Source organism: Rana temporaria, chromosome 1 (genome assembly GCF_905171775.1).
Source record: "Rana temporaria chromosome 1, aRanTem1.1, whole genome shotgun sequence".
Lineage (NCBI taxonomy): Eukaryota > Metazoa > Chordata > Amphibia > Anura > Ranidae > Rana > Rana temporaria.
In genome coordinates, this window is record NC_053489.1 from 214,071,052 (window position 1) to 214,087,093 (window position 16,042).

At 43.0% G+C, this 16,042-nt stretch overlaps 1 protein-coding gene across 3 annotated transcripts in view; it reads right to left on the minus strand.

Annotated features, from left to right (window-relative positions):
* BCR (BCR activator of RhoGEF and GTPase) overlaps positions 1–16,042 on the minus strand; it is a 96,500-nt gene that overhangs the window by 8,871 nt on the left and 71,587 nt on the right. For all 3 annotated transcript variants that reach the window (XM_040349547.1, XM_040349554.1, XM_040349563.1), the window contains exons 16-22: positions 8,752–8,886; positions 7,852–7,911; positions 7,569–7,678; positions 7,325–7,464; positions 4,303–4,437; positions 4,082–4,187; positions 859–1,021 (exon numbers count right to left, since the gene is read on the minus strand). In XM_040349547.1, the coding sequence (XP_040205481.1) occupies positions 859–1,021; positions 4,082–4,187; positions 4,303–4,437; positions 7,325–7,464; positions 7,569–7,678; positions 7,852–7,911; positions 8,752–8,886 (849 nt within the window). The remainder of the gene's footprint in view (positions 1–858; positions 1,022–4,081; positions 4,188–4,302; positions 4,438–7,324; positions 7,465–7,568; positions 7,679–7,851; positions 7,912–8,751; positions 8,887–16,042) is intronic.

Sequence of the window (16,042 nt, forward strand, 5' to 3'; positions counted from 1 at the left end):
CTTTGGACCACCAAGCAACAGACCAGTTCTGTTTTTCTTTAGCCCAGGTAAGACACTTCTGATATTGTTTGTTCAGGAGAGGCTTGACAAGAGGAAAATTACATTTGAAGCCCATGTCCAGGATCCGTCTGTGTGGTGGCTCTTGATGCACTGACTCCAGCCTCAGTCCACTCCTTGTGAAAGTCCAACACTTTTAAATGGCCTTTTCCTGACAATGCTCTCCAGGCTGCACTCATCCCTGCTGCTTGTGTACCTTTTTCTTCCACACTTTTCCCTTCCACATAACTTTCTATTAATGTGCTTTTATACAGCACTTTGGGAGCATCCAACGTATTTTGCAATTACCTTTTGAGGCTTTCCCTCCTTATGGAGGGTGTCAATGATGGTTTTCTCCACAACTGTCAGGTCAGCAGTCTTTCCCATGATTGTGATTCCTACTGAACCAGACTGAGACACCATTTAAAGGCTCAGGAACCCTTTGCAAGTGTTATGGCTTAATTAGCTGATTAGAATGGGACACTTTGAGCCTAGAATATTGCACCTTTTCACAATATTAAAATTTTCTGAGATTGTGAATTTGGGGTTTTCATGAGCTGTAACCCATAATCATCACAATTATGACAAATCACAGCTTGAACTATCTTGCTTTGCATGTAATGAGTCTATCTCGTATTAGTTTCACCTTTTAAGTAGCATTAGTGAAATACTTTTGCACAATATTAAAAATGTTCAAGTTTCACCTGCAAAAGGAGTAAGGTAAAATCTAGATTTCTATAGGAAACATGTTACATTTTAAGTATTGTATCTTTTTATTCCATTAGTATAAAACATATCAAAGTACAAAGGACTAAATGATACCTGTGACATGACTTCCAGACTCCAACTATCGGCCATGCTGATTGGCTGTGTAGGATTGGTAGGGATTTTGCTGTTTTTCTCAGATGGCCGCAGCAAGGTTGGGCCAAACACAGTAGCCAGGTTATGCAGGGACATCTTATTCACACACTCCTTCTCGGCCACCCTGGATCAAATTACAGATGTCAGAAAATGAATTCTCACCTTTATTCATCCTTTACTGCATCTCACTGCTACGAATTTCCTGCAAATTCTTTGCAGTCAACTGCGGTCTACATGAACAAGCACTAGTGATGGGTGCATGGCATTTTTTAGGGCTGGGTTTCCTGATAGTGCAAACAGTGAACCGTGCTTGCATAATGGGTGTTGAAATGGCTACTTACAGTTCTCACTGGAAGACCCTGTAACAGGGTGAAAACACAGAAGCACAACTAGGAGACAGGGACAGTGCACCGTCACCCTTCAGCAGCAAGATAGTATATTCAACAGAGCAGAAGGAAGCAAATAAGAGAATCTCTTTGTTAGGGTTTATATACACCTTAAGGGTGTATATAAACTTTGTATAGCAATTCATTCAAGAAAAGTACGTGCACATTTATTCTGTGTAAATAGAGAAACAAAATGTCATTAGGCCATTTACTATCCTGGTTGAATGTTTTCAATTAATTTACCACCATTTGGCTACTAGATAGTGCTATTTAAATATATAGGGCCAGATTCTCAAAGAGATACGACGGTGTATCAGGAGATACACCGTATCTCTGAGTTAGGCCGGTCGTATCTATGCGACTGATTCATAGAATCAGTTACGCATAGATATGCCTAAGATGCAACAGGTGTAACTGTGTTACACCGTCGGATCTTAACTGCAATTTAAAAATGGCCGCTGGGGGTGTTCTCACTGATTTACGCATAGAATATGTAAATCAGCGAGATACTCCAATTAACGAACGTACGCGGCCCGACGCAGTGTTTTTACGACGTTTACGTAAGGGTTTTCCCGGCGCATTGTTACCCCTGCTTCTATGAGGCGCAGCCAATGTTAAGTATGGCCGTCGTTCCCGCGACGAAATTTGAATTTTTTACGTTGTTTGCGTAAGTCGTTCGCAAATACGGATGGACGTCATTTACGTAAGCGTCGAAACCAATGACGTCGTTGCAACGTCATTCGGAGCAATGCACGCTGGGAAAATTTCCGGACGGCGCATGCGCTATTCGATCTGCGCGGGGACGCGCCTGATTTGAATAGTACACTTCCCCTAGCCGCGGAATTTGAATTCCGCCGGAGGAATTACGATCCGCCGCCGCAAGTTTGGAGGTAAGTGTTTTGTGAATTACCCACTTGCTTCTAAAACTTGCGGCGGCGGATCTTAAATCAGATAGATTACGCAGATCTAAAGATCCTCTGATCTATCTGAATCTGGCCCATAGTATATACAGTATCTCACAAAAGTGAGTACACCCCTCACATTTTTGTGAATATTTTATTATATCTTTACATGTGACAACACTGAAGAAATGACACTTTGCTACGATGTAAAGTAGTAAGTGTACAGCTTGTAGAACAGTGTGAGTTGCTGTCCTCTCAAAATAACTCAACAGAGCCATAAATGTCTAAACCTCTGGCAACAAAAGTGAGTACCCCACTAAGTGAAAATGTCCAAATTGGGCCCAATTAGCCATTTTCCCTCCCCGATGTCACTCATTAGTGTTACAAAGTCTCATGTGTGAATGGGGAGCAGGTGTGTTAATTTTGGTGTTATCACTCTCTCATACTGGTCACTGGAAGTTCAACATGGCACCCCATGGCAAAGAACTCTGAGGATTTAAAAAATAAATAAAAAATGTGTTGCTCTACATAACGATGTCCTAGGCCAGGGGTGTCAAACTGGCGGCCCTCCAGCTGTTCCGAAACTACAAGTCCCATCATGCCTCTGCCTGTGAAAGTCATGCTTGTAACTGTTAGCCTTGCAATGCCTCTTGGGACTTGTAGTTTTGCAACAGCTGGAGGGCCGCCAGTTTGACACCCCTGTCCTAGGCTATAAGAAGATTGCCAAGACCCTGAAACTGAGCTGCAGCATGGTTAGCAAAGACCATACAGCGGTTTAACAGGACAGGTTCCACTCAGAACAGGCCTCGCCATGGTCGACCAAAAGAAGTTAAGTGCACTTTTGCGAGATACTGTGCGTATAATATAATATAATATATATATATATATATATATATATATATATATATATATATATATATATATATATATATATATATATATATATTAGGGCTGTGGAAATTAAAGATTAATTCCTCATATAAACCTTAATTTTTTTGATCGATCAAACTTATTTTTATTGGTACTAGTGGTGCAACGGATTGTAAATGATCCGTGCGGGTCACCATATGCGGATCGGCACACAACGTGATCCGCGGAGCTCCGCTGCTGCCTCGACCATAGGAAAGGCCACGGCTTCGGCCTAGCTCCCGGAGCGGCGGTCATCTTGGTCCACCCGGTGGCGGCCTAGATGAGCCTAGAGCGGCGCGCTGATGTCATCACCCGGCCTCAACTGCTCGTGTTCGGCCGGCTTCTCTGGTAAGACTAAGCAAGCACTAATCTTCCTATACAGTGGGGGAGATGTCTGTGGATATTACAGTGGGGGAGATGTCTGTGGATATTACAGTGGGGGAGATGTCTGTGGATATTACAGTGGGGGAGATGTCTGTGGATATTACAGTGGGGACTATATATGGTGGTGATCCAAAAAATGTATGTGCGTTTATAATTAATCGAAATTAGTCGATTAAAAAAAAAAAAAAATCGATTAATCGAACACGAAAATTTTAATCAGTAACAGCCCTAATTATATAATACCGTTCGCATGAACATGCACTTTCACTTGGTGAATTACTGTGCACATTTTCTATAAATACACCCCTAATGCTCTATTCCTCTTTATAAAACATATAAAATGTCAGGCAGAATTTCATACATGTTTTGGTGCTGTGGACAAATAAGCTTCCTTCTCCTAAAGAACTTTTTTTTTTTTAACCATAATATTTTAGAAAGTGCAAATGGTCCACCATAACATGTTATGATGTATATGGGGTAGGTTTAGAAACGGTAATTTTGTCAACTAGTTCCAACATTTGCCCATATGTGGCTTTACAAAATCCCTGCAGTGATAACGTACCCAGTCAAATGCTATAGTTACGTACAGAGCTATCACATTACCTTTTGAGGTGGTCCAGTAGAAACAGGAAAGTGAGTAGGCTGGGCTCTGGTAGAGACAACAGCAAGTTCAACATACAGCTCTCTTTGGCCACAGGATCGGATAATGCTGAAGAAAAATAACTTCATTAATAGAGCTTGATAAAACATGCATTAAATTATTTTCAATAAATCTTGAAAATAAAAGAACCACTTTTAAAAAAAGGTAGATTACTGAGCCTTACCAACTCCTTCAACAAAGTTGGGATATAGTTCATCTGTGAAAAGTGGTGCTGGGAGTTCCCGAAAATACAACTTGAGGGTTCCAGCAATGGCATTAACATCCATGTCACTCATCATAACAGAAACATCTTTGTTATCTAAAAGGAATAAAAGATAAAATAACAGTGACTATGTACACACTTCATACCACCACAGTGTTATCCATCATCAGTAAGGCACTCAGTATTGTAAAATTCAAGACATATTAAAAACAAAAAAGTTATAAACTCATTCACAGGAGCTCACAATTTAAGAATACATCTCTTCCGATTCAGCCTCTAGTCTAAAGGGTTTCAGTGGCAGATGCTGTAGTTCACCCAATTTGTGTGTTTTTCTTTTGTCGTTATGCTCTGCATTTCTGATCTCTTCCTTTAAAGGAGAAGTATAGGTTTGCACCTTTTTCCCCCCAATTCATACTTACCTAGGTGGATGCACACTCACTGGAGCGCTAAGCTGTGGAGGGGCGGGGGGTGGCTGTCTCAGCGACTCGCTGAAAAGGCTAATGCCTGTCTCAGCGACTCGATGAAAAGGCTAATGCCACGTAAACACGATCGGTTCATCCGATTTAAACGGACCGATGGATTTTTTCATCAGATATCCGATGAAGCTGACTTTCATCAGTCTTGCCTACACACCATCAGTTAAAAAACCGATCGTGTCCAACGCGGTGACATAAAACACAACGACGTGCAGAGAAAAATTAAGTTCAATGCTTCCGAGCAACGCGTCGACTTGATTCTAAGCATGTATGGTTTTTTGACCGATGGATCTCCCCACAGACGATCGTTTTTTTCTATTGGTTTTTAACCATCAGAAAATTTTAAAACAGGTTCTATTTTTTTTTCATTGATGGGAAAAAAAACGATGGGGCCCACACACGATCGGTTCGTCCGATGAAAACGGTCCATCAGACCGTTTTCATCAGACGAACCGATCGTGTGTACAGGGCATAAGACTCATCAGTCCAGGCACCTGGCAGATCCAGACTTCCAAAGTCGGGATGATGCGGTGCCTGGACTGAACTTGGTGACGTCAGCAGAGAGCAGACTTCAGCCCACTCTCTGCTGTGAGCCTTAGGACATGGGTCTTCAAACTATGGCCCTCCAGTTGTTCAGGAACTACAATTCCCATCGTGCCTAGTCATGTCTGTGAATGTCAGTGTGTTACAATGCCTCATGGGATGTGTAGTTCTACAACAGCTGGAGGGCCGTAGTTTGAGGATCCCTGCCTTAGGAGAAGCCCAGCCAAACGAGCCCAGGCTGGACTCCTCTCTTAACCCTTTTGCATTTTTCCACTTTTTTTCCACTTTAAAGTCGCCTATGTAATATAATTTTGTTTAGACAAGTTATTTTGAATGAGACATCAAGGGTTTATTTGACCCCTGATGTCTCACCTGTCTTCCACTGAAGCTAATGGTGGCACAAATCACGCTCCATTAACTTCTTCCTTGGCCACAGAGGTTGGTGAAAGTGACAGCCAAACCCAGAAGTGATGAAATGTGCGACAGTTATATTGGAGAATTGTCACAAAAATTAACAATATATACCAAGTTCAGCTGAAGGCGGACCCGGTGACGTGTCTGTTGGGGAGTCTCACTGAGAAACTGTACCCCCTCCATTGTACATCGCCCTCACAAGGCTTTAATACCTAGCTAGGAAACTGATTGCCCAACTTTGGCTTTCAGCACAGATCCCGACGTGGATCCAAACGGTTAATACTATCCTTATCTGAGAAAAATAAAACACCTACTATCATAGAAAATCACCTAAAAAAATGACAAATATCTGGCAGAGCTGGTCGAACTCCCCAGAGGTAGCATCCCCGTAGCTGGCTCTGGACAGAATACTGCTGGGCTAGATGGTTTCCTGCACTGATTCCAGTTAAGTGACCGTATGTGACCTGTTAGCAGTGATTTGCCTTATGCGATATGTGACAATGGCGTGATGGTAGTGAGAGCTCTATCAAACACAAAGTAATTTGCTGTATACTTCCAGTTGGTCTGTTCTTCCCTTCTCTTTTTTCTTTCATTGTTTGCATTTTTCGTTTTAATAAATAGTGTTAGGAACTCAAGGTATTATGCAATGCCTCCCCTTCTTTTGTTAGATATGTTGGCTATGCAGTCACTACAAATCATTTGTCGCTATGAAGATTGCAGCTCCTGATTTCTATGGGATTGTATGCCTACGCAATTTTACCATGTAATGCCTTGTGTTCTATTCAATTATTCACTTTCATGTTCATTTTAGCTGCAATGTCAGCCAACAGTCAGCCCCCACTGCTGCTGACGTATGAATTATCTCAGAGGCAGTGAATAGGTTAAATCCCAATTAAAGGCTCACATATTTGTATTGTTATATGGCCCTGTAAGTAACTCACATTGTATGACTTGTGACGGATTTTGCTTGGAAACGCTTTAAAGTCCCTTTTTTTTCTCACTCTCACCCGCTTCCTTTTCCTTACCCTTCCACTGCAATGGTCTGCGCTGGCACAGCTGTGCATAAGCCAGACCCCACAGCACATATGTCCTTAAAGACTTGTACTACTGGACTGCATAGTCACTCTCAAGTAATGCAACAGGAAAGTAAAGGCAAGTCTAGGGCAGCCTGTAGATTTTTTCAATTATCAAACGGGCTGCTGGAAAAAATAAAACAAATGGATTCCCTTATGTACACAAGTGAGGTGGTTGGAGGAATCCCCCCCCCCCCCCCCGTGCCATTTTATTCTGACAGTGAGGACTCCTCTGCAGTCAGAATACTATGATCAGCGCTGTAGCCACTGATTAAATACAAGTTTTCTAACATTCCTGTTTGAAAGCAGTCGATCGTTAGATCGGCTTCGGTCAAGTGGGAATGGCCATAGATGCATCAAAAATTGGCTAGTCCCTACAAAATGGCAGAATTTTGATCTATCTATAGCCAGCTTAAGAAAATCAAGGTCATCAGCACACTGTCAATTTGACTGCACTAGATTTACATGTACACCTACTTGAATCAAATGCATTCTTCAAGGCTTGAATGTCAGTAGCTACCCCCGATACCCGGTAGATTCCGACTTCTTCCATGCCGCGTCTCTCAATTTCCTCAATGCACTGTCGCACTATATATGGCACTTTTGAACGCTCCCTTCTGTGAGGAAACAAACGTTTATGTAAATTTGATGCATAGATAAATACTTCTCATCGAAAGGAAGATGATGACAATGTGTATTTCAATGTTCACAATTAACCTACTTGGTAACAACGCCAATTTTCACTCCAAACACCCCGGTCTGTTTTCGTGAGGGAAGACGCTTTAGGCTAAACTCTCGGCTTGTAAACTTCAGCGACAACTTGACCTCTATCTATAGAAAAAATGGTCAGTTATCTGGGGATAGTGAGATGATATATATATATATATATATATATATATATATATATATATATATATATATATATATATATATATATATATATATATATATAGCTTGTGGGGGACAAATGTATCCACATATCTGCATTAATATCTGCTACTTACCCCGTTCATAGACACAACTGAACGTTGCCAATCCTTCCCCATGACCATGTTGGGGTCCAGCTAGAAAGCAAGCCAAAAACAAAGTTGGTCAAGGCAGGGTAGGCTAACTGTTACACAATTCAAAGATCAGCTTGTCACACCCAAAAGATAAAAAAAAAAAAAAAAGCTCTGTGACATAAAAAGAAGTTTTAAAACGTTAGCCAGCAACATTTTCCATGAATTTTGTAATCTGGCTCCAGCTTAGAAGGAGCTATAAAAGCAAGGTACTAACAGAATCAGACACAGTTCATGTATTTCCTCCACTCAGACAGCCCAGGTGTAGCAAATAACCTTCTATAGACATGAATGGCTGTGTGCTGCTGTACTCGTGCATACAGTGGTGCCATCGTAAACATGAGCATGGCGTACAGACATATGGAAAACAATAGAAATTTTTATTTTTCTCATATGCCCTTATGCTGCATTTGTGTTTATGATAACATTGCTGTATACGCGGGTACAGCAGCACACAGCCATTCTTGCCAATGGGTGGCTGTACACTGCACTTGGGCTGTGCATTCGGCAGGAAGGAGGGGTCAAGAGCGCCGGCAAGGGACCCGAAAAGAGGAGGATCCAGGCTGCTCTGTGCAAAACTATTTCATAGAGCAGGCAAGTATAAAATGTTTATTATTTTGAAAGAAAAAAAAAAAAAAAAAAACTTTAGTATCACTTTAAGTAGAGATAGTAAGGTCACTTTAAGTAGAGATAGTAGGGTCATAGTAAATCTGTCTCATTACTCCTGTATTACACTGCCCTTGAGCAAGATTGGCAAATCTGCACCACGGTATACCGTAAAACATTATTTGATTCACTGACTGCGTTTTATTATCTTTGCCAATTTTTACAAAACAAGGCGCTTACCTGTACTTGACCTTTTGCCACCATACGTTCACTACACTCCCCTCCATCTTCCCTTATAGGCCGATTCTTGTTGTAGTACTTTTCATAGCAAAGTATGCGCAGCGTCTGAGACCCCTCAAGTTCGATTTCAAATTCCTATGTGAAAATAAAGCAATAGCACAGAATGAACTTAAGAACCTATATCAATTTTTTTGAATGTCATTTGATGGTGATCTCTATCAAAATGCTGGAAACACCCAGAAAAGAATTCTCAGCAGTGGCTGTTAAAGTAATTGTAAAGGCAACAGCCCCCCCTAATACTTGCCTGAGCCCATCTCGATCCAGCGATGTTGCACAAGAGACTCGGCTGTCCAGGACTCTCCCTCCTCATTGGCTGAGACACACAGTGGACACCATTGGCTCCCGCTGCTGCCAATCAAAGTCAGTGAGCCAATGAGGAGGGGGGCAGGGCCGAACAGTGGTTGTGTGTCTGAATAGACAAACAGATGTGGCTCGGGTCAGGTGCCCCCATAGCAAGCAGCTTGCTGCGGGGGCACTTGGCAGGAGGGAGGGGCCATGAGCTTTTAAGGGGGACCTGAAAACCACTGCAAGGACTTTAGTATCACTTAATTATATAAACCTGTATATATTACTTGTTTTGCTTTCTGAAGCAGTCAAGCAGTGTTAATTTTGACATCAAATTTTAGTCATAGTCTTGACTAAAATGCCATTTTAGTTTTAGTTATTTGAATTGTTTTACTTTCAGTTGAATTTTAGTCGACCAAAACCTCCAGCACATTTTAGTCGACTAAAATCCAGTGAGTTTAGTTAAATTATAATGCATTTTTCTAGAATGTCCAAACTCATTATATACTCCTGGAGTAAAAATCTAACATCATGTTATTATTTCTGGTATTAAAGGTTTAATACAGACACAGATGTAGCCGTTGTGATATAGAACGTCTTCATAAATAAAAGTTTCATAAACAAAAATATTGCTTTTTGACAAACAGAAGTGAAAAAAAACAAAAAAAAACTGTAAAAACTTTATTGGCTGCATTGTCATTGCACATATTACCTGAATATAATACCAACCACTTGCCGACCGCCTAACTGGGAAAATACATCATTACTTTGATGTTAAATAACAGAGTGCCCATTCTAGAAGCAGTGGGAGAGGTGCCCCATCCCGCCGCATCCCGGTGGTTCCATTACCCATCACTGAACTGTGTCATGCCATAGAGATAAGTGATAGCAAGATGCCCACCGCTCATCTCTATGCCCTTGGAGGACCAGAGCGACATCATGACTTTACTTCTGGTTCTCGGGCCATGTAAACATGTTTTTTCTTAAAAAGCAAAAGATTTTTTTTCTTTGATCTTTTGCTTTTAAGGGTAAAGGAGAAATTTGGGGTCTTTTAAAACCCAGATCTCTCCATAAAGTGGACCTCTCAGGCTGTATTTTTAGCGCAAGGGACGTTTACATTCCTTGCAATAGCAATAAAAGTGATATTTTTTTTTTAAAGGGACAGTTAAAAAATTTAACATTTATACCCACATATGTAAACTGTGTTTGCACCCCACACACGTGAGGTATCACTGTGAGCTTCGGAGCAAGAGCAATAATTCTAGCACTAGACCTTCTCTGTAACACTAAACTTGTAACCTGTAGAAATTTTTAAGTGTTGCCTATGGAGATTTTTTAAGTACAGTCACTTGGTGCCATTTTACAAGCATGTGCAATTTTAAAGCATGACGTTAGGTATCTAGTTAGTCAGCGTAACATTATCTTTCATAGTATACAAAAAAATTGTTGTTTTTTTTTTAACCACTTGCCGACCACCTAACTGTAAATGTACATCATTGATTTGATGTTAAATAACAGGGTTATGGAGAAGGGGGTGATTAGATCAAGAAGCAGCAACTGAGGTGCAAAATTCCCAGAAAGAATGAAGCAAGTGCTTACATACAGCATTTTCTCCATGATCCATCAAGAACAGCAAGCGGCATAATAAAGACATCTCAGATCCCGGGAGACTTTGGCACAGAGATCATGCACTGCAAATATACAGCAATGAGCCTGTAAGCCCAGGAGCGTCTAGCTGCACAAAGTGCTAGGCTATTTTTTTGTAACGGATGAATGTCGGACAAAAAAGGCACTGCTTAGGAACAATTACAATTTTAGACGTTCCCTATAAAACATAGCAAATATTCACTTTGGGTTCAGGTCCACTTGAAAGCCAGAGATACAGTATCTAGATAACTAGAATTTTCAGACTGAGATCAGCAATTGCAGCCTTCAAAATTCTTGCAGTTTGAAAATCAGTATTTAGCTGTACTTTCAAGACAGAGAAACATGTTCATTGTTCAAAAAAGCTTGGCATCTTTCAGGCAAAATTTTTTTTTTTTTATCTTGCACTGACTTTAGCTTGACATACTTGTCATCAGATGTAGTGTTTTAAGTCTGCCCTGTTCTTGCTTTGGTGGAAAATCACAGAATCTTCCGTATGCATAGTACTGGGCTCTTAGATATGTTACATTTAGCTGAAATCTAGAGCTGGTATGTTTTTCTTTGTTCAATATGTGGGAGACCAAAATAGCCTTAAACTGCTCTTAACTCTTTTGACAATTGTGATTAACCACTTTGGCTCTCACACCTGTTCACCCCTTATGGACCAGAGCATATTTCAAATTTCTGCTATGAGCCATATACTGTATACTGCGATAATTTTGTCATTACTTAAGATAACATAATACATATATTGTTTTTTTTTTTTTTAAGGTCAAACAAGGCTTTATTTCTTTTTGTGAATATCGTCCTGCAACAAAGATCAAATGCACCTGTCAATGATTTCTTACAGGTTTTAGAAACATCTCAAACTGATGTCATTGAAACACTCTAAAGCCTCGTACACACACACACACACGATTTTCTCGGCAAGAAAACTGCTGGCAGAGCTTTCATGCCGAGTAAACAGTGTGTCAGGGACTTACCTCCCAGCCTCATCCATCCTCGTTTCTGAGGAAACAACAGGGTTCCTCCATGTTGACACACCGCAGCACTTCCCGCACGCCTGCGCGTGCGCAACGGGGGCGCGAGCGTGCACAACGGGCGCGCGCGCGTGCACGATAGCGGGAGCGTGCGTGTGCACGTTTTTGGCGCCAAAGCACACTTTAAAAGCCATTGCTGGACTCAAACACATTGCTGCCTGATCTGCAGTTTTGGAGTGAACTTACACTTGAAACCTGATCCTGAAACCTGATCCTGAAACCTGATCCTGAATTACTGACTGAACCTTGACCCGGCTTGTTGACTATCCGTATCTCTCTAATCCCTGACTCCGGCTTGTTTGACTACCCTTCTGATTGGACCCACCGTTGCCAGACCTTCCTGCTTGCACCACGACTACGCTTCAGTTACCTGCATCTGAACCATCTGATTATCCGTTGTGACCCGGCTTGCCTGACCCTGCTGTTTCTTGCTTCCTATTTATCTGCTTTCTTCATCAGCTTGTTGCCATTGCAGTCGTATCACCTGTCAGGGTCGCTGACCCCCTCTTCTGCCTCAGTGCCGTCTGCACCTCCCCGCCAGAGAGACTCAGCCACCTACATCTATTCATCTCTGCATCGGCACTCCTACCCCGCTGTGCTCCGAGTCCGCTGTTCCCACTTCAGTGGCTCGTGAACCAGAGCCGTAAGAGAGGCCTCCTACAACCAGACTCTAAACATACCAGGTACGTAACAGTATCAGGCAGCCATGACAGAGTCTGCAGGAGTTGCCCCAGCGATGGAGGAGATATGCAAGCATCTATCATCCCTCACTCAAGCGGTTAAAAACTTGCAAGATGGCTACCTGAGATTGGAAGGACAGGTCCAGAACCTAGCCGTTCCTGGAGATGCCCCAGCATCTTCCACTAGGTCTTCATCAGCCGCTGCTGCTCCGTCTGTGGTAATGTTACCACCTGAACCCAGGGTTCCTATGCCCGAACGATTCACAGGGGATCGCTCTAAATTCCGGGACTTTCAGAACGCATGTCAGTTATATTTTGCCCTGCAACCCCGAACATTCTCACTAGAGGCCACGAAAGTGGGGTTTGTCGTTTCCCTGCTTCAAGGGGAACCCCAAAAATGGGCACATCGGTTGCTAGAGGATAATGGCCCTCAGACAGAGACTTTGCTGAACTTCTTCCAGACCATGGCCCAACTTTACGACGATCCCCAGAGGACTGCCACGGCTGAAACCGCTTTACTTGCACTTCAACAAGGCCGCCGAGCGGTCGAGGATTATGTAACCGATTTTCGTCGTTGGAGTGCAGATACTCAATGGAACAGCGCAGCTCTGCGCCACCAATTTCGCTTAGGCTTGTCAGAACCCCTGAAGGATGAACTAGCCCGCATTGGGGTACCTGAAACCCTAGACGAACTTATCACTAAGGCCGTGCAAATTGATCGGCGACTAAGGGAACGCCGGGCAGAGCGTTCTTCCCAACAAGGTCGCCCAGTATGGGTCACTGCTCGGGCCCCCTTACCCGCTTCTCGTTACCGACCACCTACTCCTCCGAATTCTACTGATCCGTCTATGGACACTTCGGAACCAATGCAATTAGGTGTGATGCGACCTACTCTCACTCCGGAAGAACGCACACGTCGTCGCCAGTTGAACCTGTGTCTCTACTGCGGCGAGGCCGGCCATTACGTGTATAACTGCCCCGTCAAGATACGTAAGTTCAAGTCTTCAGCTCCTATTAATATTTCTGCCATTTCTGCCAACACCACCCACCTTGCTCTCTCCCTTTCGTTACAGCTTCCGGAAAAGACGGTGTTGGTCAACGCTATCGTTGATTCAGGCGCATGCAGCTGTTTTATTGATTCCACTTTTGCTGATCTCCATAATATACCTTTACGTAAAAAGGACTGTAGACTTTCTGTCTTTTTGGCCGACGGCTCACACATCAAGTCTGGTCAGGTAACACAAGAGACGCTTCCCCTACCTGCTACTACTTCTCTCCAACACAAGGAACTGTTAATTTTGGATGTCATTTCATCTCCTTTGTTCCCAGTAATTTTAGGCATACCTTGGCTCCGGGCACACAACCCCCAAGTTGACTGGATATCTGGAAGAATCACCTTCCCTTCTTACTACTGTCAGGAACACTGCCTGCCCAGACCGTCCAACCCATCTCCTACCCTGATGTGTTTAAATGCCGATCCCAGTCTGCTTCAGTCCGTTCCAAAACCATATCATGGATTCCTTGATGTGTTTAGCAAGAAAGGAGCTGATTCTCTTCCGCCTCATCGGCCATATGACTGTCCGGTTGAGCTCCTTCCTGGGGCTGAGATCCCCTTTGGGCGGATTTTCCCACTTTCCGAGAAGGAACAGGACGCCTTAAAAATTTATCTTGATGAAAATTTGGATAAAGGATTCATCCGTCCGTCCACTTCGCCAGCAGGCGCCGGAATATTTTTTGTCACAAAAAAAAAACCAAACTCTTCGTCCCTGTGTTGATTATCGGGAACTAAACAACATCACTGTAAAGAATCGCTATCCCCTGCCCCTAATACCCGAACTTTTTCAAAAATTACGATCTGCCGTTATTTTCACTAAACTGGACCTGAGGGGAGCGTACAACTTGATACGCATCAGGGACGGCGATGAATGGAAGACAGCGTTCCGCACAAGATATGGACACTATGAGTACTTGGTAATGCCCTTTGGCCTATGCAATGCACCTGCTACGTTTCAACACTTTGTTAACGACGTATTTAGAGACTTCTTAGACATCTTTGTCATTGTTTATTTGGACGATATCCTGGTTTTTTCCTGTTCCCTGGAAGAGCACCGAGTGCACGTCTGCAAGGTCCTGAATCGTCTCCGCCTGCACAGCTTGTATGCAAAAGTAGAGAAATGCGAGTTCGAGCGACTAACTATCCAATTCCTAGGTCTAGTGATTTCTCCAACCGGAATTGAAATGGATCCGAAAAAAGTATCCGCCATCCTAGACTGGCCAACACCCTTGGATAAAAAAGGGGTACAACGTTTTATTGGGTTCGCAAATTTTTATAGGAAATTTATTAAAAACTTCTCTACGATAGTGGCTCCCATTACTCAACTCACTAAGCAGAATCTTCGTTTCCGATGGAATCCTGAAGCTCAAAAGGCCTTTGATACCCTGAAGGGACTCTTTACATCCGCTCCAATCCTCAGTCATCCCAATCCAGCGTTGCCTTTCCTCCTTGAGGTAGATGCCTCTGAAGTGGCGGTAGGGGCTGTCATCTCACAACGCTCAGGGGACAAGGATTTAATGCATCCAGTAGGATTCTATTCCCGAAAGCTCTCCCCCGCAGAGAGGAATTACGACGTGGGGGATCGAGAACTGTTGGCAATCAAAACCGCCTTAGAGGAGTGGAGATACTTACTTGAAGGCGCTGCTCATCCTGTATTGATCTACACAGATCACAAAAATGTGGAGTATCTAAGGACAGCTAAACGGCTAAAACCTCGACAAGCCCGTTGGGCTCTCTTCTTTTCTCGCTTTTGTTTTCATATTACTTATCGACCTGGATCCAAGAATGTTAAACCAGACGCATTATCCCGAATGCATGACAACCCGAAGGACACATCCATTCCAGACACCATCCTTCCGGATGACAACTTTCTACTTTTGCATACCGATCTGCTTTCCACGATCAGAGAAGCATCTTCCGAATCTTCCAAACCCCCCAATATCTCGTTAACTTCCAGAGACGGTTTATTTTGGAGAGGGAGTCAAGTTTTTGTACCGGAGAATACCCGAGTGGAAGTTCTAAAACTTCTCCATGACCACCCGTTAGCGGGGCACTTCGGAGTTCGTAAAACCCTCGAATTAGTGCGACGCACTTTCTGGTGGCCTGACTTAGAGGACTTTTGTAAGAAATATATCAACTCTTGCCCCATCTGCAATCGGAACAAGACATCCAGAAAACAAGCCTGGGGTCTATTAAAACCTCTACCCGTGCCCAATAGACCTTGGGAAATGATTGCAATGGACTTTATTGTGGAACTTCCCTGTTCTGAAGGATGTACAGCAATCTTTGTGATTGTAGATCGTTTTACCAAGATGGCTCACTTCCTTCCTTTGAAAAATACACCTTCTGCTGCTGAAACTGCTCGCGTTTTTATCAAAGAAATCGTCAGGCTACATGGAGTACCTTCCAATATTGTCTCCGACAGAGGGGTCCAGTTTACCTCTCGGTTCTGGAAAGCCCTTTGTGAGAAGTTACAAATTAAGCTTTCTCTGTCTTCAGCCTACCATCCCCAAACCAATGGGCAAACC